This window comes from Scleropages formosus, chromosome 18, assembly GCF_900964775.1.
Source record: "Scleropages formosus chromosome 18, fSclFor1.1, whole genome shotgun sequence".
Taxonomy (NCBI): Eukaryota; Metazoa; Chordata; class Actinopteri; order Osteoglossiformes; family Osteoglossidae; genus Scleropages; species Scleropages formosus.
In genome coordinates, this window is record NC_041823.1 from 19,500,866 (window position 1) to 19,523,185 (window position 22,320).

A 22,320-nucleotide genomic window follows, 5' to 3' on the forward strand; every position below is an offset into this window, starting at 1 on the left:
GCCAACTAAAGTTGTACCACACTATTGACCATGACCATCTAAGAATTTCCTCTCAGATTGTCATTTCCACAGGTAGAAACTTGAAAATGATACATTTTTTAGAAAGTTGTTGTCCATCCCTTTTTGGGGAAAGCATACAGTAAATTAAAATGAAACAGTTCACGCTGAAATGTGGTAAATCCTGATCCTACATGAGCAGGGTTGATCTAAAAGCACAGCAAATCCAGTGTAAAACAGGTGATGTTAACTGAAATGCAAATACTCTTCAGCTCCGTTCTTCAGCAAAGGAATTTTACCAGTCAAATTAATCCACTGACACACTCACATCCATCATAAAGACAAGGATCAAGTTGTTATATTTTTATTTTAGGTCCCAAAAAGAAACAATAATAACATTATAACAATAATTATATTAAAGGTCAAGAAAACAAACATCAAAAAGAAAAAAATAAAATTGCTATCATATCCACTGCCTCCAGGAATCAGCCTATAGAACTGCTGCATGTCCTTATTTAGGAAAAAGGGCGTGGCTTCATGAAGCATAGGTGTGACGTCGTCATCCAGGAGCCAATGAGGAATGTCGAGGTGGAGGGGTAAAGGGGGGCAAGCCTGAGGCAGGCTACTGTTGTGTCACCTTTGAGTGGGTAAGAGAGGAGGGCAAGAACACATTCGTGAAATACCTGCTTTTATCTACCTATGCATGAAGCACTTCATAATAGCAATCATGGTGCAACAGCAATGGTGGACAATTTATAATAAAAAAAAAAAAAGTCCAGTTTAATCATAAATGTACATCGATTTGCTATGCTGCTGAGGAGAGGTGTGTGAGAACCGTGAGCTCTTGCTGTAAGATTAAGCACCACACAGTGTCAATGCAGTACCTGCTGCGATTGTGTCTCTGAGCCCCTACTAGCCAGGCGGCTCAGGATGTTCCTCTCAGACATTTGCAGCCTCACAGCAACTGGCGGTATTCGCGCAATGGTTGCCGGAAGACGAGTGACATCTGCCTTCATGTCGCTCAGCAGCTCTTCCAACTGTTTCAGCACTGGGGAGAGAGTGGAGGTATGAGTTTCACATGCCAGGCTCTACTAATATACATGCACCCAAAGGAGGACTGAGGACACCGGCATTTAAACTTGATTACCTTTGTGCAGAACAGCATTGGCAGGCTTGTTCCCAGACATAGACTCTTTGCTGAGGTGTTGGTGAGACTCGGCCAGACACTCCACCTCACTGAAACGTGTGTTGAGGGCCATGGAAGGGTGGGAAGGGTCCTCGGACATGTTGAGGTAGGCTGCCCTCCTCAGCTGCTCCTCGATCACCAAGGCCTGTTCCAGCAGCTGCCCAACACAGAGGAGATATAGTTTACTCCCACCGATTACCCGCAGACAAATCCTTTAGGAAGGCGAATGCAGAGAAAAGATGTTTACCCCTACCTTAAATCTCCTGGCAAGGAACTTGTTCTTTATCTCAAGGAAGTTCCCTCGGTTCATTTCCCCCTTAAAGGGTTCGTTCAGGATGGCAAATTTCACATCATTCTGGATGTCCTGCCAGCGTGCATAGCCATGTCTGAAGGGCAATGAGGTTAAGAAAAAATACTAACCAACACAAAAACCATTCCAAAAATAGCCACGAAAGGCAATCTGTAAAGCACAAGAAAGTAAAAATAAAAGTTAATTTGCACTGAAAGAAAAATTGCAATTATGAAGAAAACTAAAGTGTTGAAGGCAATTCAGTTAGTCAAAGCAAAACTGAAGTATACAAATCTACTAGACAATACACCAAACAAATTACATTTGCTAAGCCAAAGCAATAATTATCCAGACTTATGACACAAAACCGAGGCAGACATAGCAAAGGATACTGTATGATTCCGGCCAACAGCCAGTAGTCATGACGACGGTGCCAAATCTCATAAGTCTTTTTGGTGACTGTAGCAGCCCTCTCCTCATTCTGCCAAAGGGAATGCAGCTCTGGCAGGAGACATATAGAAAAAGTAGTACACTGAGTCCACACTGAGGAAACCCTAGATCCCCCATAACACTTAATTGATTTATGTAACATAAGTGCAGAGCACTTTGCAGAATGGATTCATAAGGACTCAACATAACATAGGAAGATACAGTTCATGTGGCATGAACACAGGCATACAACAAGAAATCATAACTGGGCTGCAATTACAGTTGTCCCTCAGTTTGTACCTGTAAAGCCCCCGTCAGCAATGTTGAACATGAACCTTTGCTTCACAGCCTTCTTTTTCTCTTCAACTCCAGCAGCTGTGGTGCTCTCCTTTGCACTCTCCCCATTCTGAAGCTTGGCCGGTTCCTCTGCCTTCCCAGCATCCTTGTCTTCCTTATGATCTGAGTTGGGGGAGGGGTGGTGGCAGTGACAAAGCTGCTACAGCTCAGCAAGCGCATGGCTGGGTGCCAAAGACCAGAGAGAGAGCGGGACAGTTACCTTTCTTTTCGTCTGCAGAAGGACTAGTGTCCATCTTCTCAGCCTTTTCTTCTTTCTTTTCATCTGTTGAGAACAAGCATGTGAAATGGGTGGAGGAAAAGAGCAAATCCAAGTTCCACACAGCTTCTGTCATGTTGAAATTCTTATTTACACCTTCCACTAGACTTCACCTTTGGCTTCACATTCATCTTGTTTGGCCTTGACCTCTGACCCTTCAGCCTTGGCCTCTGTGGGGGAGCTCTTTTCATCTGCCACCTCTGCTGGAATCCTCTCCTTTTCTCCTTCCTTCTCTTTGTCTTTATTAGCCTCTCCACTCAGGCTTTCCTTCTCCACTGGGGTGGCAGAGGCAACTCCTTCACTCTCCTTCTTTTCCGGAGAGGGAGGCTTCTCCTTGTCATCGGGGATTTCAATGATCTGAAGATTGAGACAGGGATACACAAGAATGTGAGGATACCCCTAAAGGTCTGGACATCATACTGCACACCAAAATAGAGCAGCAGCTCTGAATGAGGCTGTCACCTCTGGCTCCTGTGATTTGCTGGGTTCTTTGCCCTCCTTGTCCCCTTCTGTCTCATTTTTGTCTTCCTTTGATACATCTTCAGATTTAGAGGGATCTTCTACAAGAGCAACAGGAAAAGAAAGGCTGAACATCTAGTCTCCACAGGCAGCCAGCTTAGTGGGGAAGCAGAGAGCAGAGCAGCAGCAGAGTGGTGTGCCAGCTGTCTCTCTATTACCTGTGGCAGGCGTGTTGGGCTGCGTGTCTGCAGGTGTGCCAGTAGAGGGCGTTTTAGAAGCTATGGGAGCACAGACAGACATTGATAATGTTACAGCTGTACTAAGGCAGACTGATGGGGAGTGCGCTGTTTCAGCCAGGCAGGCTTGCAAAGTGAGGGGAACAAGATGTGGCTGCAGCTGAAGCAAGATAGTGCTGAGTTAAGTGTCAGAGTGACAATGAGTACTGGCTCAGTGGAGTTACCTGGGGCTGGTGTGTTGGGCTGCGTATCTGCAGGTGTTCCAGTGGAAGGACTCTTGGGGTTTCCAGGAGATTCAGGATGGGCTGCAGCAGCCTTTTTGTTCTCCTCAAGTTCCATCATCCAGGGCATGGACCACTGACCATTCACGTGTTCGAACTCTTGAACCTGACAAGACACATCAAGGCAGATTTAGAAACTCTAGCGGCATCTCTCAATGGCCAAGTACCAAAAAAAAAAAAAAAAAAAAAAGAGAGAGAACCAAGTACCTTCTTTCGAATCAGGGACATAACACCAATGCGTGTGAGAACATGTTGGCGTGACAAACCCTCACGTGGAACGCCATCGGCAAAGGTCTCAGCACCATCTGCACCTGGCTCACACAAGTGTCGCATGAAGAGCGAGACATAGGCCCTTGCAGAAACAAGGAGAGGGAGTGAAGTTAATGCAAAGCATCATGTACAGTATGAACAATATACAGTTTTCTGTGGTTCACAAAGGTGCCTATAAAAGACATTTGGATAGAGAAATGGTGCAACTAACTTGAATTCTTTCTCAGATTTTCCTCGCAGGTCCCTAACAAGCCACTGTGTGGTAAAGGCATCTTGGGGCGGCATCCCATAGCGCATCACTGCATTCAAGAATGCCTTCCTCTGACGGGCATTGAAGCCTAGAACCTGAGGGGGGTCAGAAAAGTACAGTTAACTTTGATCAAACTGCTGAACATTTCAAGGTTTACATTTTAAGGAAGAAGACAACAAGGACTTCAAGGTTTCAGACCAACCTCAATATTCCCTCCGACTCTGGCCAGCAAGGGCGGCAACGGTTTGTCTTTGTCATTCCTCAGCCCCTTCCGGTTGGGCCTGCGACAGTTCACTGAGATAGGCAGGAAGCTGATCAGAGGTGCCTCCCAAACTCAAAAACTATTCAAGATAAGTACACCACTGTGGTGAATGCTTACCCTCTGCTCGCTCATCAAAGTCTTCATCTCCCTCCTCCGAAGCCACTGAGTAATCAGACTGGTTGTCAGATTGATCATCTTGCCAATCTGAAGAAAATTCCAGCAAATAATGAGAAGCACAACATCATCTAAAAGAAACACATTAACTGAAGAAATAGCTGAAGGTAACTATACAGGTAAAGTGTATATATAAAGGAATATATACAATATTAAGACAGAATATACACCAATCCATGCCAATTCTTCCAGGCAACTAACAAATATGCAGCTCTGTTGTGCTACATAACTGACCTTAAGTTGAATTCATTCTGCTTAATACGTTACATTTATTACACCAGGATCAGGAATGGCAGCTAGGTGGTGGATATGCCCATATTTTTCCATGACATCTACTACAGTTGTTCCCAATTTATGAATTTAAGTAACCTTTTCACTGTTAGAAACTAAAAAGTACTGTATTATAAACAAAAATGCTTTTCACACCAAAGTTGTCCAATGGCACCGTTTTTGCCAACACACGGTGCATGAGCAGCTGCACACAGAATTGAAGAGGAGCCCCTGGCCCACTCGTGCATTAGACCAATAAATGAGTAAGGAACCAATTCTCAGTCCCAATAAGTTCATAAGAAGGGGACCAACTATCACAGCTGCTCCACCTGACGCGTTTTGAAGGCATTGGCCTTTTAAACAAACAATATGCCATATGCACCACACATACAAGTATGTTATAAACTGTATAAAGATCATGCTCCACAGGCACCATTAGCACCCAAGAATGGCTTGGCAGGCAAACAACACAAGAAAGTAGTAATGTGCCGCATTTCTGTACCCAGTCTACTACCTCGGTCCTCCTGTGAGCCATCGTTGTAGTTGACCTGCTTGCGAATACGTTTGCCCTTGCCCAAGTTGCGGGCCAGATCCTCCTGTTGCTGTTCATAGTGATGTCGTAGCAGTTTTTCCCAGTAATCTGGGTCCACACTTTCTTCCTGCTTGATGATCTCTCGCTGAACCTCTTCTTCCTAGTCAGGCAGAGTCAAACCACCATATTTCCAACACACTGCTCTGCACGTGTCCTAGCATCACAAATTCATCCTGCTGTGTTGAATGGTTGAGGAAGCAGCTCCATATAACAGAGGTACTGCAACTTGGCAGTCTCATCTGGCAACTGTATTGACTGGCTGAAGCTTTTGGTATAATTAGCTTTATTCGTAATAGACACACCGGACTGAACTTGACGCAATTAAGCACGAGGACGTTCACTGTGTTACAGTGCTCAGCTTCAAAATTAATTCTTCAGCAGCTCCCACTCAACCTCTGGCACCACAATGGCACTGCTACTCACCTCCTCCTCCTCATCTTTTACCACATACTGGGCCACCTTGAAGGAGCTCAGATACTCGTTCATGCTCTGGATCTCTGTATCATCCGTAGCATCCTGGTTACGGTCAAGCAGCCGGTCGATGGCCTTGTCGTCATAATGAATCACACTGCTGTCTTCTTCTTTGTTGTCTCCTGAGCAAATGACATTTGTCATTGTTTCATTATTATTTGCTGGAATTAAAAATATGCCATAACAAGTATAATACTGTACATTTACATTTCGCTGACGCTTCTCCCCAAAGCGATTTACAATGTTAGGGCTACAATTATTAAGCTTACAATTATTTACCCATTTATACAGCTGTGTAATTTTACTGGAGCAATTTAGGATAAGTATCTTGCTCAGCCGGAGATGGGATTGAACCTACGGCCTTTGAATCCAAAGGCAGTAACTCTAACCACTACACTCCCAGCATGTCCCATAAGTAAATGAAATCCCATCCGGGCTACTAACATGAAGAGACAGACACCCGTATATGCCCATCACAGCTTAACTGAACAAACAAAAAGGAAAGTGAATGTAAAGCTAGACTACAGAAAAGGTGAACTGGTTAGGGGCCAAAAAGCTCTCACCTTCCCCAATCTCATCCTTGAAGAGTTCCTCAGTGCCAAACTTTAGGATGTCATCTAGCTCTTGTTTGGACATGGAGCCTGTCTTGGAACCTAGACCAGGTCGGACTACCAAGTGTGTCAGCATCATCTTCTTCTTTGCTACCTGCAGTACCACAAGTTAAACGCTCAAATTGGAATAAAGCACACTCAAAAACATTACAGCTGTTCACAGGCAACAACTTTAAACATTTCTATATAGGTAACCATGACTTCTGAAGACTAGTTTAATTTACATTTTTAAAATCATGGCAACTTTTTCTTACCTGGGTGATCCTTTCTTCCACAGAGGCCTTTGTGACAAAGCGATAGATCATCACCTTCTTGTTCTGGCCAATACGATGCGCTCTACTGAATGCCTAAAACAATTGGGAGAAACAAAGGTATAAATATTTAAGACACTAGCGGTGGAATATTATCAACACCTTTTGTTTAGAAATAGTGGGGAAATGTTACTTCTACACTGGCTGCATCAGGAGAGATCTGAGAATCCCAGGTCACAGTAAGCGCAAGTACCTGGATGTCATTGTGAGGGTTCCAGTCTGAGTCGTAGATAATGACGGTGTCCGCAGTGGCCAAGTTAATACCCAGGCCTCCCGCTCTTGTGGACAGTAGGAAAACAAACTGTGGAGCTCCAGGAGCTAAGGACAAATAAAAGAATGACTGTTGACACCAGTACTTCACCCTCCTCACTGGTAACATGACAAGCCAAAACAATAGTCTCACCATTGAACCGGTCGATGGCCTCCTGCCTAAGCCCTCCAGTGACACCACCGTCAATCCTCTCATATTTGTACCCCTCATTTTCCAGAAAGTCTTCCAGTAAGTCCAACATCTTGGTCATCTAAGAAACAATTATAGTATGAATTACCTCTCAATGACAAACACTGGACGTTCAGAGCCATGTTCTCATAAATGGCATCTACATGAGTTGGTGAAATATGAGAATTAAAAAAAAAAAAAAAACAGGAGAATTAGCTTAGTGACTATAGCAGAAACAGCTACCTGGGAGAAAATGAGCACTCTATGGCCACCCTCCTTCAGCTTCTTCAGCATCTTTTGCAGCAGCATCAGCTTCCCAGATGCTTTAGTCAGAGCACTGCCATCATACATCCCATTGGGCATCTTTGGGGCTTCCTGTAATTGACACCCAATTAAAAAAAAAAAAAAAAAAAAGTTTGCCCAGAACTGCATTGCCAATAGTTACAATATAACCATTATATAAAACAAATTTGATGCAAAATACTTACAATTAAAATCAATACATCCATTACAATTCAAAGTACTTATGCTGTTTGTAAAGGGTTTCCAGCAGTTGTAGTCAAGCGCTGAACAAACCATGATTTTACAGGAAGCTAGACAACGGGGACCCTGCAACACACTTCTCTTCCCAACAATTAGTGCTGTGGAAAGACACATACCATGGCAGCTGCAGGGAAGAGGTAGGGATGGTTGCAGCATTTTTTCAAGTCCATCACAACGTTGAGCAGAGACACCTGGTTGCCTCCTCCACGAGTGTTCAGGGCCTCAAAATTGCGTGTCAGTATGAACTTATAGTATTTCCTTAAATAAGAGTAAAAAGATTACTGATAAGTTTAATTTTTCATTAATTTAAAAATGTTTAAACATTTAAAATGTTTGATTTTTGCTTTGCTGATGTTTCCATCCTGTCACCTATTCTTTAATTTATATTACAATTTTTTTTTTTTTTATTGGAACAGTTCAAGTTCCTCGTTAAAACAGTACATAGAGCAGAAATTGAACTGGCAACCTTCCTCTAACAAGTCCATGTAAAGACAACATGTAAACAAATCAAAGTGTCTCATTGTCCTTAAATTCTTTACACCTCACCCTCCCATTGTCCCCTCTTACTTCTGCATAGGGCTAAGCTCCACACGGACAATGAGCTCTGTTTTAGAAGGCATGTTCTTGAAGACATCAGCCTTCAGCCTCCTCAGCATATGAGGTCCCAGCATGTCATGCAGTTTCTTGATCTGGTCCTCCTTGGCGATGTCGGCAAACTCCTCCAGAAAACCCTCTAAATTACTGAGGGACAGCAGACGGGGTATGAATGTAGATGTCTATATTCTAATTTTTGTACAGTATGACATCTGTAATACATCCCAGTGCACTAGGATTAGACAAGGGATCATTAGGTACACCTTAAAACATGAGCAAAATCAAGGTGGTAAAACAGGCAGACTGACAGAATACTGACTTAAATCTTTCAGGAGTGAGGAAGTTGAGCAGATGGAATAGCTCCTCCAGGTTATTCTGTAGAGGTGTTCCAGTCAACAGCAGCTTGTGTTGGAGAGGGTAGTTATTGAGCACCCTGAAAAACTGGGAAATAAAGAGTTGGAAGGATGAGGAATTGTTTTTACATCATACAGCAGCTTTCAGGCAAACTTTCAGATTGCACTGGTAACAAGAATTTACCTTGGACTGGTTGTTCTTGAGCCTATGGGCCTCGTCCACCACTAAGCAGGCCCACTGGATAGAGCCCAGGATTGCCATGTCAATGGTGATGAGCTCATAGGAGGTCAGCAGAACATGGAATTTTACAGATGCTTCTTTCTGCAGAAGGAAAAAGACTTGTTTAACATTCTCATTAACATTACTCATTCAGGACAAAAATGGAGTCGTGCCAGCTGCCACCACAACCACTACCCTGCCAATTTTGTGTCTCTTTCTACTCCTACCTTCATCCGTGAAGCTTTCTTTCCACCCCGGATGGCGTTGTCTTCAAAGGTGAACTCATTCTCGCGGATAACTGCTCGGCTATCCTTGTCACCCACATAGGTCACGACGTACATGTCAGGTGCCCACATCTCAAACTCCCGCTCCCAATTGATGATGGTGGACAGAGGAGCACTGACCAGGAATGGGCCTTTGGAATGACCCTGGAGGGCAGGGAGGTTGGTGCATACTTTAGGTATTAGCAGAGCAAAGTATCAGAAAAAAATTATTCAAGTGTTAAAATTGGCATAGAGCAAGAACCAGAAACGCTCAAACAAGAAAATGGAAACAGTAAGCCACTGAATCGAAAAAGCTATGTTCAGGCATTGGTCGATGTTCCGTCCTGCCTTTAGGACAAAGTCCCAGCTTTGGAATTGTCCCCTTTATTGGACGGTGTTGCTGTCTGTCCCTGTCGTTCCATCCACCCATTGACAGTAACAAATAGGCACAGGAAGACTGGACAGATATGCAGTTCATCCTCCCACATCACAGATATTAGGGGCTCAGCTCCCCGCAATGTGGAAAAACTGTGTAAAATTTTCAGTCCCACTAAGTGAGCAAAGCCAGCATGTGAGCGCAGCAAAGCACCTCTGGATGGGGGTTCCGGTGGGTGGCATAAATCCCCCGCCGTGAAAATTAAGATTTGACTAGTTTTAGGACTTTTTAAGGCTAGTTGGAGTGGGTATTTGGTCATATATTAAGGTCAGTGTTAAGTAAAAACATGAGGAAACAAAAAGGAAAATTTTTGCTTTCCGAAGCACAGATATCCAGTTTTTTTCCCCGCAAAGTCTAACTTTTTTAAATTTCTTTTAAAAAAGTGTATATTTATGGTATTAAATGACAAACTTTACATTTACTTTTCATCTGCCGTGCTACATGGTTTCCTGCACAAAGTTGTAAAGCTCCCAAAAAAAAAATCCTCATTTATTTCTTGCTGACCCGCAAAAAAAAATCAAAGCCACAATGTGAGAGGGTCAACTGTATGTACTCAGTTGGGACATAAAAGTTTTTTGTCTCATCTTTGTAATAGTCACTGTTTAATACATTTTCGGGGTACTCACCTCCTTGTAAAGAGAATAAAGGAAAACAGCAGTCTGAACAGTCTTGCCCAGACCCATCTCATCGGCCAAGATTGTGTCAGTACCCTGGGCCCAGGAGAAGCGCAGCCAGTTCAGTCCCTCCAGCTGGTATGGATGCAATGTGCCTCCTGTGCTGTCCAGATACTCTGGTTGCCGCTCAAATTTGATGGTGGGCTGAAGGGAGGAACATTTGAGGTGTATTTCAGACCACGTCGTCACATTAATCGTGGCTGAAAAAAAGCAAACTAACACAGAGAGCGCTGCATACTTACATCCACCACAGGGTTTGCAGGAGGGCGATCCAGTTTCTTCACTTTGCCAATCTTCTTCAACTTCTTCCCAGGTCTTCCCTCTTCTCCCATCATGAGCTCCCTGTCAGAAACCAGGAATAGGTTAGCTATTCAATTACAAAACCATTAACTTGCTGAGAATGAATGAGCTCAGGAACAGAGAGTTGAAAATGCCAGAATTCTGTGAAGATGTCAGGCTGACTAAAACCCAGCAATTCAAAGTAACTTTCATTAATACTTGTGAGCTTGGGTTAAACTTCATAAGACTTCACCTGTGATTCCAGTACTGCAGTTTATAGGCATCATAGTCCTGGATATCCATGTCCTCACTTTCCCAGGTGGCCTGGTCATAGGGCAGGTCCCTCCATTTGATCAAGTAATGGACATTGTTCTTCTTGTCCACACTATTATAGAGGTGTGAGAAAAAAATATTTGTGAGAACATGTAGTAAAGGAATAGTAATTGTAAAGTACAGCAATCTTATTGAATTCTTGTAGCACATGTGCATTAAAAATTCACAGTTCAAATTAACCAAAAGGACAGGACTGAAACCAAAGGGGACTTCAGTGCCACCAGACCACATGCTGGTTACCTGTGGTTTAGGATGCGATGAATCATCATCCATTCCATCTTAATGCCAAATCGATAGAACCTCTCCTCCATCTGAGCAAAGTATGGGTCCTTGTTCTTCCTCTTTGTGCTTTTGTCCTCATCTCCCTCACCTCCAAAGTCCACAGGAGGTGGCTCATCCATATCATTCTTGCGCTGGTAGTTCCTGAACATCACCTGGCAGTGCAGCTCCAGCTGGACAGGCAAGCAAGAGCACAAAATAATGCCAATATAATTGGTAACTGGAAGACTTACAAATGTTACGTAGGACAGGTATGGTCATTGCATACTATACTATATTGTTTTCCAACTTATTTATATATACAAACAAGTATAACTTATTTGGCTTTGTGTAAACCTGTAACCTGAAATTTACCTGTAACTCTGACACCCAGGAGCAATGCCAGTAAGACATGTTGCACCACTTTACGAAAAACTCCCTCTCTGGGCGACCGGCCAGAGGTGCAGGGTCAGGTGCATCCTCCGGAAGGTTGGGGGGTCGGGGTACTGGAGTTGGGGGTGGAGGATCTCCCCATCGCCAGGTCAGAATCTTCTGCACTTTACCCTTCATAGGTGGACACTGACACAAAGTACAGCACACTTAAAACTTGGATACTTATAGTCATGTTAATTATCAAGGCAAAAATTCCTTCCACACTGTTTCACAATATGTCTACCCATTTCACACCACCATCTGCAATTTCCCATGTCAATCTACCTAAGCTTTCCCCAGCTAAACATCAAACAGTTCTGTGTGCTTGACTAGACAACAGGCTCACAGTGCAGCGAGGACAAATCCACTCCCCGTTGGGGATTTCAGGCAGTGGTGGGTTGAGGCAGTGAATGTGATAGGAGGAGGGGCAAGAGTCACAGCACAGCAGCTCTCCTCCATCTTTGCACACGCGACAGAACTCCATGTGGTGATCGTCTTCCTCCGTGTCCCCTCCATCCCGACGACCATCAACGTCATTATCCTCCTCTCCTTCAGAGCCATCCTCCCTGGCCTCCCACTGCACACCCTCTTTCTCCTGTCATGGAAGCAAAGCAGACAAATCTGAAGGTGTCATCATAAGGTCAAGGGGGGTACAGAGCAATTATTGGATAGGCAGACCAGTCTGGGGTGGCAGCTGTACCAATGTAAAAGGTGACTGAAGGAATTTCCATACTGAACCACAAACCCCAGCAGAAGAATTAAACCTAATTCAATCATCACAAACTGTTCACAACAACCCAACATCTGTCACTTGTTTTTTGTCAGTGCAGAAGGGTTACAAGAGTGAGAAATGTGAGATACATACACAATGGGGACAGCTCCACTTCCCCTCGGGGGCCTTTTCCATGTCAGGGTCCAGGCACACCATGTGGTAAGCTCGTGGGCAGGTGTCACAAAGGATGATCTCACCACCCTGCTGGCAGACTTCACAATAATCCTGGTGGTCTGTCTCGTACCCGTCACCATCTTCCTCTGTTAATTAAAAGTTGTAGGAAAGGGACAATCGTTACATACTCAGCTTGCAGTTGAAACAACTGATGAGCATACGAGTGCAACCGTTTGGTGTTTATGGCAACCAACCTTTCTTCTTCTTCTTTGAGCTCTTGCCTTTTTTCTTCGAACGACTGCTACGACTGTTAGACCCATCCGAAACAGAGAAGCTGTTCAGGCTGCCATCATCGAAGTCACTGTCTACATCCACCTCATCCTCTTCACTCTGAAAAAAGAAAAAGTGCATGCTTCATCCAGACCACCACTTGAGCAGGAGTGAAAACTACCAGCGTGCATTGAAAACATGCAATTGTCCTTACTGAAGAGCGTTTCCTCTTGCTGCTGAAGCCACCTAATTTGATCTTGAGAGGTGCCACTTTCTTGGTTTTCACCTTCTTCTCCTGAGGTTTTGGAGGTGGTTTGGGTTTTTTGCGTGCATTTGGACCTGAAGGAATCGCAAGCAAATAGACAGTGATAATTTACAGTAAACCTGAATATAAATTCAATGACTACAAACAATCTTAAATCCAGCCCCACCTTTTCCCTCCTTGGTCTTGGCCTTCCGCAGGGGGGGTGCAGGGGGTGGCTGGGGCTCAGCTACAACAGAAGGAACAGGGGTGGCTGAGGTGCTACCACCCAGTCCTGCTGTTCCTGGTGTTGGGCCCCCCTCTGTTCCACTGGCTACCATGCTCTCCACAGCCGCAGCCACATTAGCAGCCGCCAGGGCCGCAGTGGCACTAGCTGAGCCTCGGAGTGGGTTATTGGTACTGAACTCACGCCATTTGGCTCCCAAAACCATCATCATCTTGGACACAGCAATCTTGGGGTTCTTGGCTGCAATGAGGGGCCTGTAAAGTAGGAGTGAGAATATGGAAAAGTAAAGACAGGGGTCTTGCAGAAGTCAATGAAAAGCCTACTGAGTCAGGACAGTGCAAAAATTGAGAGATACCTGACAAACTGGCTAAATGCTTTATAGTTTGTTAGTGTGTTATAGTCATCTTGTGTGAAAACATGGTCAATGTCTTCCATCCCCCAGTCTTCCAGCAGTTGAGCAGAAGTCTTGGGCTCCTGGGACAGAGGGAGATATTAGCTTATCTAGAAAATATGTCACAGACTTCTAGTTATGTGCATGCCCTTAAAAATTAGAAAGTCTAGACATTAATTGTTGAAAGGATCATTCTAAAACACCACAAATCGAACCTGGTTGTCATCATCCTCGTCTTCCTCTTCTTCGGGCTCTGGGTCTTTCCTTTTGCTCTTCCCACTAGATGACCCTCCTGAAACCTTCTCCCTCTCACCACTCGTCCCTCTCTTTCTATCCTTTGTTGAGCTTGCTCTCTTCTTCTTTTTCCGGCCAGGGGTGTAGTCACTCCCCTCACTGTCTGATCTGCCCCCACCCCCTTCTTCTTCATCACCATCATCACCATCCAGTCCTTCTACAGCCTCTGGAGAGCTGCCTGCCAAGTCCTGAAAGAGCAAAAAGAGAACTGTCCAACATTGTACAAGTGATACAGGTTAGGGACTGAAAAATCAAAAGTCCCACTTGACACCTGAGGAATTGATAAAATACAAACCATGAGAACCAAGAAGCCACAAAACAGCACAACAGCGAACAACACACACACACACACATTGTCTGAAACCGCTTGTCCCAAGCAGGGTCGCGGCAAACCGGAGCCTAACCCGGCAATACAGGGCACAAGGCTGGAGGGAGAGGGGAGACACCCAGGATGGGATGCCAGTCCTTCGCAGGGCACCCCAAGCGGGACTCAAACCCCAGACCCACCGGTGAGCAAGACCCGGTCAAACCCACTGCGTCGCCGCACCCCACACAGTGAACAACATTCAAGGAAATAAAACCAAATTAAAAGTAATGATCTCATGATTAGGCTGCCCACACAAAACAGGCATGTCATAGATACCTGAAATACAGTACATGCTAGGAGCCTACAATTAAAGTGAAAAGTATCCCACAAAATCAGAACTAAGCAAACTCACTTACTGAAATCTTGTAATAAATAACTGAAATATTGAAACTGAAAAATACAAAATCAGTTATTGAGATTGTCCAGGTAGGCATAACTGATACTTAAGGGTTTTTCTTTTTTTAAACATTGTGACAAATGCAAAGATGGCAATATTCATTTTAAAATACTTTGTCCAAAATTCTCAAAGCAGCCAAGGTCAGGAAAAAAGCAGCTGGACGTAGTTCAACCAGGATAAAACAAACTGTCGTAAATCACTGAATCCTAACTTTTCAGTACAACTCAATCACCTAATTGATATTACTTGTCCTTTGTTATAATTGTTCATATAACTTAATTTTACTTGTGTCTTAAACATTTATAAAAATTTATTTTACTTACATTCCAATCAATAAATTCATACATGTACCTTGTATCTGAAAAGTCAACTACCACTGCGTCTCAGTTAAAGTCATAGTGGAGTAACATATCCCTAAAGACATGCATCACATTGACAAGGCACAAATAATTGGGCACCTCTCTACGAACTCGCTGTCTCTTGCTGCTCTTGCTCTCGCGGCTCTTCTTGGCCTTTTTCTTCTTCTTGACCTTTGGAGTGTCTCCGTCCGACATCTCTTCATCCAAGTCCTCCTCATCTGCCATTTGTTATGAGAACACATTATTAATGCAACACAGGCCAACGTCTAGAAGCACTACTTGTATGTTAGACAGCACTGTAAAACACTGTAGCTGCACTAAAGACAAGTAATGCAATTTTGTGAGAATACAGCAGCATAAAAAGATACTGTCTCCCAAATGTTATGACTTCTTACAAACACAAAAAAGTGACTCGGGTAACAACAGAAGGTGTATATCAGCAAAATTTAACATTATGTAAAACAGCATGATTTCACTGCAGAAAGTTAAAATAAGTCTAAAGCAGGAGTGAACTCTTTTGCACATGCAATGCCATTTAAGAATCAATTACCCATAAATGAAACATGTAATATGTACATTTATTCATTTAGCTAACAGTTTCTTCCAAAACAACTTACAATGTTGTTAAGGTTACAATTATTTAGCCATTTATACAGCTAGGTAATTTTACTGGAGCAATTTAGGATAAGTACCTGCTCAAGGGTACTACAGCCAAAGGTGGAAATCGAACCTGTGACCTTTGAACCCAGGGGCAGTAGCTCCAACCACAACACTAACAGCTGTCCCTTTATTACTGTATATTTAACTGTATAATGATGGCCCTTGATATCTATTATTTAAAAAAAAAAATTTAAAAAAAAAACAGTAAAATAGTACTGCAGCTTCCACTTCTTATTCAAAATCATTTAAAAAGCTTCTAAACTTATCCCCACAGTTACTTGGATAGATGGATACTACAGACAGTCTGGGTTTGAGGAGTATGTCCCTAGTATGGAAAGGTGACCGTAAACCACAGAGTCCCAAAGAGGAAGCAGACTGTTGTGTGAGCATCCAAGAACGGCCCTGCAGACACACACAGGCCACCTTCACCAAACCCTCACGATTGCATAGACAAAGATCATCATGTGAAACGAAGCAGCGGAAGCTTAACCAAAACACCACCAGGCACCTTTAAAGGCCTCTTTAATTAAAATCGTGTTGATTGTGTGCGTGTGTGTGTGACTGAACGACAGCATTACTAAGTATCTGTCGGTAACTACCATATAACCTAATCTCTGTGCATTTGAGTGTCTGTCGGTGACCACTGTGTAATCCAGCCTCTGTGTTTTTGAATGTCTGTGACCACTTGCATAACCGAGTCTCCGTTTCTGACTGTCGGTGACCACTGTGTAAACGCTGGCCCACTGGGTGACTGGGCTTATGTTCGTGACAAATGGAGGAACGGAAACTAACTTCCCCTCACGACAAAAACACCAATGCTGTTATGTATCCATAGACATACCCGGTCAAATGCATCTTACTTTTCATTTTATCGAATACTGCAAAGCTAGTGACATTTTCTGGTATTTCAATCGCTTAATGAAACGGAATTTAAGTACTCGGTTCTGTCCAGCGCCACTTAGCCGCTCTCTAGCAACATCCGTATAAGTGCTGCGCTGTACTAACATTCACCGGAACAGCCGGCGAAGGATCTGAGGGAGGGGAACCTCATTCGAAAATAAAGAATTTTTTTTACAGTGTAAACTGCAATACTACACATTTAACGAAAAGGAGAATGTTTGTACACCAGGACTGACGTGAAAAACGCTCGCGCAGTTTCCGTGTCCCGCACGTGAGCGCGCCGGCGGCAGCAGCAGGCCTCAGGTCGCGAGACGCCGGTTTGCCTCGCGTCCCCCAACCGGCGTTTAGCATTCCCGGCCACCCGGAACGGGCTGGCCGCTGCCGAAAACACTGCACTAGTTAACAGGTTACCGGGCTACACACTGCGGCCACATACGGCGCCTTACAGCACTCGGTGAACAAAAACGCCGGCTTTCTTTTTCTTTTTTTTTTTTTTAAACACCCAAACATAAGTGGGCTGTGTGCGCGCGCGCGATAGGCTCAAAGGCGGTTAAATGGAGTAACGCGGTTAGGCCCTGCTTGTTGACACGCGCGCGCACACACACCGCTAGCAACAGACAAGCGGACACAGCGTTAACGATCACCGAAACACCTCGAGGTCGCCATAAAACAACTCCCGTAATTGTTCCCTGCAAATAAAACCACAGGGCTGCATGAATCAAATCCCGTCAACTTTCACAGTGAACACAACAACGTACATCACAAGCAACCCATTTTTTAAACCGATCCAAACTAATCTAGGTAGCTAGTAGTAGTAGTAGCAGCCAGTTAGCTTCGCTTGCCATAATTTCAGTAGTAAATACCCTGGGAAAATGAACAGCAGACTTGTTAGAAAGAGCCGGGGCCACGAGGCAAGTAAGTTCCGGCAACTCTTACTCGAGTAGCAGGCACACATTGTGCTCGTCCGCGAGCGGCACGGCCGCGGCGTAATGAGGCACAATGGCCACTGGAGCCCAGCAGCTCGCCAGCGGCTCAGGCGCCGGCACAGAAAGCCCGGCAGTTAGCGCGTTTTCACACAGTGCCCACAGCCACCAATAGGCTATACTGTACCTTGTAACAGAGAGCGGTCTTCCGGGGCTCCGAAATCGTCCCTGTCGTCTTCACTCCCGGACATATTGTATTTCTTTAATGGAACTGAGAATATAGGTGTCCTTTTCTGATCCGGGATGTGTTCCCTGCGCTCGGCGTTGACCGTGTCAGAGAGGGAGGAGGGAAAACGGAGAGAAATAAAGGACGGGGGTGGAGGGGGCAGCAGCAGCTGTAAGGAGAAAATGCAAGAAAGATCATTTTTCCTTCTCGCAAAAGTGAAACGCGAGCACAACACCTCACGCGGCACAAGGCGTCAGGGTACTTGAGACAACAAAAAAAAAAAAGGGTTACGTTTCCATTCCTGAATGAAAATCAACATTGCTGCGGCACAGCAATAAAAGTTACATTTCCTAACTGCGCGTATTAACTCGGAACATAATCCGCAAAGTATCGAACATGTTTAAACTCGGAGAATAGCAATAGCCAAGTTAAGCGGCGATGTGGACTGCCCGCACAGAAGCCTGCGAGCTCGCCGGCGTCTGCTACCAAACACTTTTCGCTCCACATTCGTTCGGCTTCCCTCACGTCTTCTCACAAACACGAACATATACTCACAAAACCCAGTTAATCCAATTGTTTTAACTGTGCCGTTATCAGATAATTATATTTAAAAAAAAAAAATAAAAATAAAGAAATCGTACAGGAGTCCCACGCTGAGATAGTTCCCCTCCGATTTGGTGTTTGTAGTTCTGCCAATTGACGTTTTTCGGGTTAATTAAAATGTTGGAAGCCAATGTCCAGTTTGGTAGGTTTCAGAATTTCTAAAAATCGCCAGACGAACACGTTACATACTCCTCGTCTCCCTCTCTCACAGGCTGGCTAACATTCTCACATACACACAAAGAGATCAGGGGGCAGACATCCCATAATAATCCTTACCACCACCACCCCCCCGTCACCCACCCCCATAATACACACACTACTCTGCATAGTTACCTCGCAACGTACAGACCATAATAGTCAGCCCCCCTCCACTCCCTTCCCCATTCCGCTATTTCCGGCCCCCTAGCAACCGACGTTGCCATGGACACACACCCCCTCCCGCCCTGTTTGCCATCCCATAATAATAATAAGCAGTCACTGACATCCCATAATAAGCACAACTCCAAAAAAAGAGGGAAAAAAAATTACCAGTCACATGGTCTCCAGGGGAACTCCATGCCACTTGTGACAGACCATAATATTCCACAACTGTGCCCTTTGCGTATACATGTATGACACAACACGGTATACCGTGACACTGCTCTGTGCACATATACGCACACTGTACACGCACAAAATTCATACACACATCTCCTAAATGAAGGCGAGAGCCCAGATTGGGTATTTCACACGCAGGATGATTGATGTTTGTCGTGCAAAGTCGTTCGGGCTGCTAACGCCAGGCACGTTCCTACGACGTGGACGCGGCTCTGAGCGGGCGACGTGCCGACGGGACACGGCACGCGTGTGGAGCGAGCGTGGATCGTGACCCCGAGGGTCTGAGGTCGCGGCGCGAAAGCGTTCTCCGCGCGTTCTCCGTCCGGATGCAACGAGGACGCGGAGCTTTCGGCTCATCGCTGGGGATCACGGTTATCGTACGTGCTCGTGTACGGCGGGCAAAAAAGCATCCAAGTGGGCCTGCTTCGTCCGGGTCGAGAACGGCGAAGACGTGCCGTGGCGGAACGTCTAGGCCTTCCTCGCACCCCGTCGATCGGGCGCCCCGGCCCACCTTCGGCACCGAATGCCGAATCGCGTAGGATCGCGCGCGTTGGCCTCTTTCATACGGGCGAGAGGAAAGCCTTCGTACATATCACACGTATATACGCCCAGACGTCGCAGCGCTGCCGCGGCCCCTTCGTTCGTTCGGTTTTTCTCGAGGAAACGGCATCCGCCAGCGGCTACGTGTTACCGACGCTGGAGACGAGCAGGTGGCAGGTTGTTGGATCGGTTATCGTCTCGTTCTCGCGCAGTTTACGATGTTGCGCGGTTTGTCGGATCGAAAAGCGACGAAATAATCGCTCACGTTATAAAAACGTTTCCCTAGCATTGCCCTTTGCTCTCTGCTTCTCCCTGTTTCATACTCAATTTCTTGTTCCGCTCATCTCGATATCCCCCTTTGTTTCGGAGCAGCTATGTACCAAAGTCTGACTCAGCAAAGTCTTATTTGACATATCTTCTGCTGTCCTTTGTCTCCCCCCCCCACAACTCCCTTTGTCCCGCTGTCTACATTTTGTGGGCTGCTCATTTTCATACGATAGGCCTCTGTTCCTGTGCAAAGAGCAACGGAAATGGAGCACGCTCTCTCGCCTTCTTTCTTTCTCTCGCTCGGTCGCCATGGAGATTAGGGGGTGGGGGTGGCGGCATCCCATAATCACCAATCAGGAGGAAGAAGGGGGTGGTTGTCATGGTGATCCCCCCCACCACCCACCACCCCCAACACAGAGTCACTAAACATCCCATAATAATATTTCTCTGTAAGAAGAAACTACAGCCCATAATAACCATGTGAGGCCGGCTGTTGTAGATATAAGCGCTGGGGGTGGGGGTGGGGATGGGGATGCTGGTGGCGTGGGGGGTTTGCGGTCGGGGGTTTGGGGGCCGGTTGTTGGGTGGGGGTCAGGTTACCATGGCGGTCCGAAGACACTGTAAAATTGTCTCACCTCCGTTCCAGACATCCCAGAATGACCGTGCAAATGTATTTTTCGAATAAAGTTTCTTAAGGACGCTGGAAGCGTGAGGATCGCACGCTAAGGAAACAATTGTGGTGAAACGTTTCATTTTTTTAATTTCCTTTTTTTTTTTGTCGCTGCCGTTCGCGTGTACGCGACCGGGCCGAGAGATTTGCCGTTCCCTGCGCGGAAGGTTAAAAAAAAAAAAAAAAACGATAGAGATTCCCTATTTCGGATGTCGGAGCGGAGCCGTATTGTCCATTAAGGGCGAACGACTCCACTCCTCCTTGTCAACGCACTGCGGTGGCCGCTCGAGATATTTTCGGACTCCGCTCTCTCTCTTTCGGCATTGCCCTCTCTTATATCATACCTTAGGATGGGCATCCCATAATATGCAGACAGCTACATACATACACAGGTGCCACGGCAACACAGGCCTAGGCCAGACCATAATACTCTCCAGGTTTTTCTGCACCCCTCCCCCACGCACGCCTAACAACACAGTCGCATCCCATAATACTCAGTGCTGCTCCCCTCCCCCCCCCCCCAATGCCGTTCGGTGATAATAGGAGTGCTAATTCACCCTCCCCACCGCACTGTCTATGTGTCGGTACAGTAGACAGGAGAGCCCACAGCTTTGGGCCAAAAATCTCCAGTGAATGGAAGCGCTCGCGTGTTCCTCCTTGGGTACGGCCGGAGCCGCTGTCGGCTCGGCCGAACGCACGGCGCGCCAACTCCGGCGCGTACGACCCGCGGCGCCTAGAACCCGGCACACGGCGGTGCGGTACAGTGGGGTGTGCGGTGGTGTAAAAAGAGAGAAAGTACAGTACGGCGCGGATACACTTCGACGCCGCTAGTCACCGCCTGCCGGCGCCCGTGCTGTTTCGGCCTTTCGTCCGGCGCCCCATTCTAGGAAATGTTGCCACAACACAAAGAAGATCCTACAAACTGCATCCTGGTAGAAACGGTAATAAAGGCAGACGAAAATGCGAGCGGCGTTCGCGTGTCCGAAGGACATGTCGTTTCCGCCGCCCGTCCTCGCTGCGCGCGCGATGGCGACGGTGAGCGAGGGATTTGACTTTTATGTCAAAAATGCCGTGTCCCGAGAGAGGCAAAGACGACGGGAGGGGTCAAGCTTGCATCCCATAATACGTCCCCAGACATCCACGGTAACCAAGGGCAACCATCTTAGAATGAGGTCAACCGGCCATCCAATAATAATCGGCACGCTCGGCCGTGACTCGCAGACGCGAAGATGCATAAACGCACGGGCGCGCCTAGTCGTTCGCTTTACGTAACTGCGGCGCACGGTGCGGAACGCGCTCCGCCGTAGAGGCGCGGCATCATTTCGACAAAGGGAGACACGGCCAACGCCGTCGGCGCACCCGCTTCCCGGGCGCCGGGCAATCTGTGCAGGGAATATGACGTTGCTAACCAAGTTCGTGCTCCGTACTCCGAGGGCGGGCGCCTCGCGCTGGGAAAGACACCCGCAGGGAGCGTGTTATTTATGAGAGAAGGGCAAAGGGGTGGGGAGGCGAGTGTAACGGAGGCGCCGCGGTCAGGGTATCGGGCACTCGTTGCCGTGGTTGCCGGGGGATACGGGGGAAGACGTCACCGACACAAACCGAGCGCAGAGGATTAATACGGCCCGTGCGCCGAAAGGGGGACGGAGAGAGGTTAGAGCGCGACCCGAGCCCTGGCGGCGAGTCCGGGCGAGGAGAGTTATGGCTCTCCGAGGGAAAGTGCAGCTTCGGCATCGAAAACGGTATCGGCCAGAGGAGTACCGTGGTAGGGCACTGCGCGGCATGATGGGCGAGCGGACGTCCCAGGATGAGGACAAACCGGTACAAGTATTTATCTGCAAAACCGGTCAACGAAAATGATCTCGGTGAGAGTCACGTGGTATTTGGACTAGACTCTCAGACGCGAGACACGTCCCTTACGGGTCGCTCACAAGTCTCCGTCGCTCACTTCGGGGTTCCG

General features: G+C 46.3%; 1 protein-coding gene across 4 annotated transcripts; it reads right to left on the reverse strand.

Moving 5' to 3' along the window:
- Positions 1-413: 413 nt before the first annotated feature.
- chd4b (chromodomain helicase DNA binding protein 4b) lies at positions 414-18,558 on the reverse strand. Of its 4 annotated transcripts, none has more exons than XM_018737733.2 (42): positions 18,328-18,558; positions 17,648-17,855; positions 15,077-15,195; positions 13,776-14,042; positions 13,525-13,643; positions 13,113-13,423; positions 12,896-13,020; positions 12,666-12,801; positions 12,391-12,557; positions 11,872-12,120; positions 11,469-11,672; positions 11,076-11,287; positions 10,756-10,887; positions 10,466-10,565; positions 10,176-10,367; positions 9,078-9,278; positions 8,815-8,952; positions 8,597-8,718; positions 8,251-8,424; positions 7,800-7,941; positions 7,384-7,515; positions 7,105-7,222; positions 6,895-7,019; positions 6,645-6,737; positions 6,343-6,484; positions 5,732-5,901; positions 5,231-5,408; positions 4,390-4,476; positions 4,213-4,304; positions 3,972-4,105; positions 3,698-3,842; positions 3,434-3,596; positions 3,192-3,251; positions 2,977-3,074; positions 2,628-2,871; positions 2,458-2,520; positions 2,202-2,360; positions 1,865-1,973; positions 1,437-1,569; positions 1,145-1,340; positions 882-1,045; positions 414-634 (listed from the first exon to the last, which is right to left on the reverse strand). In XM_018737733.2, exons 2-42 carry the CDS (start codon positions 17,709-17,711, stop codon positions 620-622), a joined length of 5,994 nt encoding a protein of 1,997 aa, XP_018593249.2. In that variant the 5' UTR covers positions 17,712-17,855; positions 18,328-18,558; the 3' UTR covers positions 414-619. The 4 variants fall into 4 exon arrangements, with proteins under 4 accessions (XP_018593249.2, XP_018593240.2, XP_018593259.2 ...); XM_018737724.2 differs by having other exon boundaries at positions 5,219-5,408; XM_018737743.2 differs by lacking the exons at positions 17,648-17,855; positions 18,328-18,558 and adding an exon at positions 17,474-17,580 and having other exon boundaries at positions 5,219-5,408.
- Positions 18,559-22,320: the final 3,762 nt, after the last annotated feature.

Bases quoted from the DNA above. Each gene is read 5' to 3' on its own strand.
- chd4b (XM_018737724.2), bottom strand. From the start codon at position 17,711: ATGTCCGGGAGTGAAGACGACAGGGACGATTTCGGAGCCCCGGAAGAC. The intron at 13,644-13,775 runs GTTCGATTTGTG...CCTCTGTCCCAG, and splicing joins ACGAGGATGATGACAACCAG to GAGCCCAAGACTTCTGCTCA. The intron at 10,368-10,465 runs GTAAGTATGCAG...TCCTCCCTTCAG, and splicing joins CTGCAAACCCTGTGGTGGAT to CCCACCATCAAATTTGAGCG.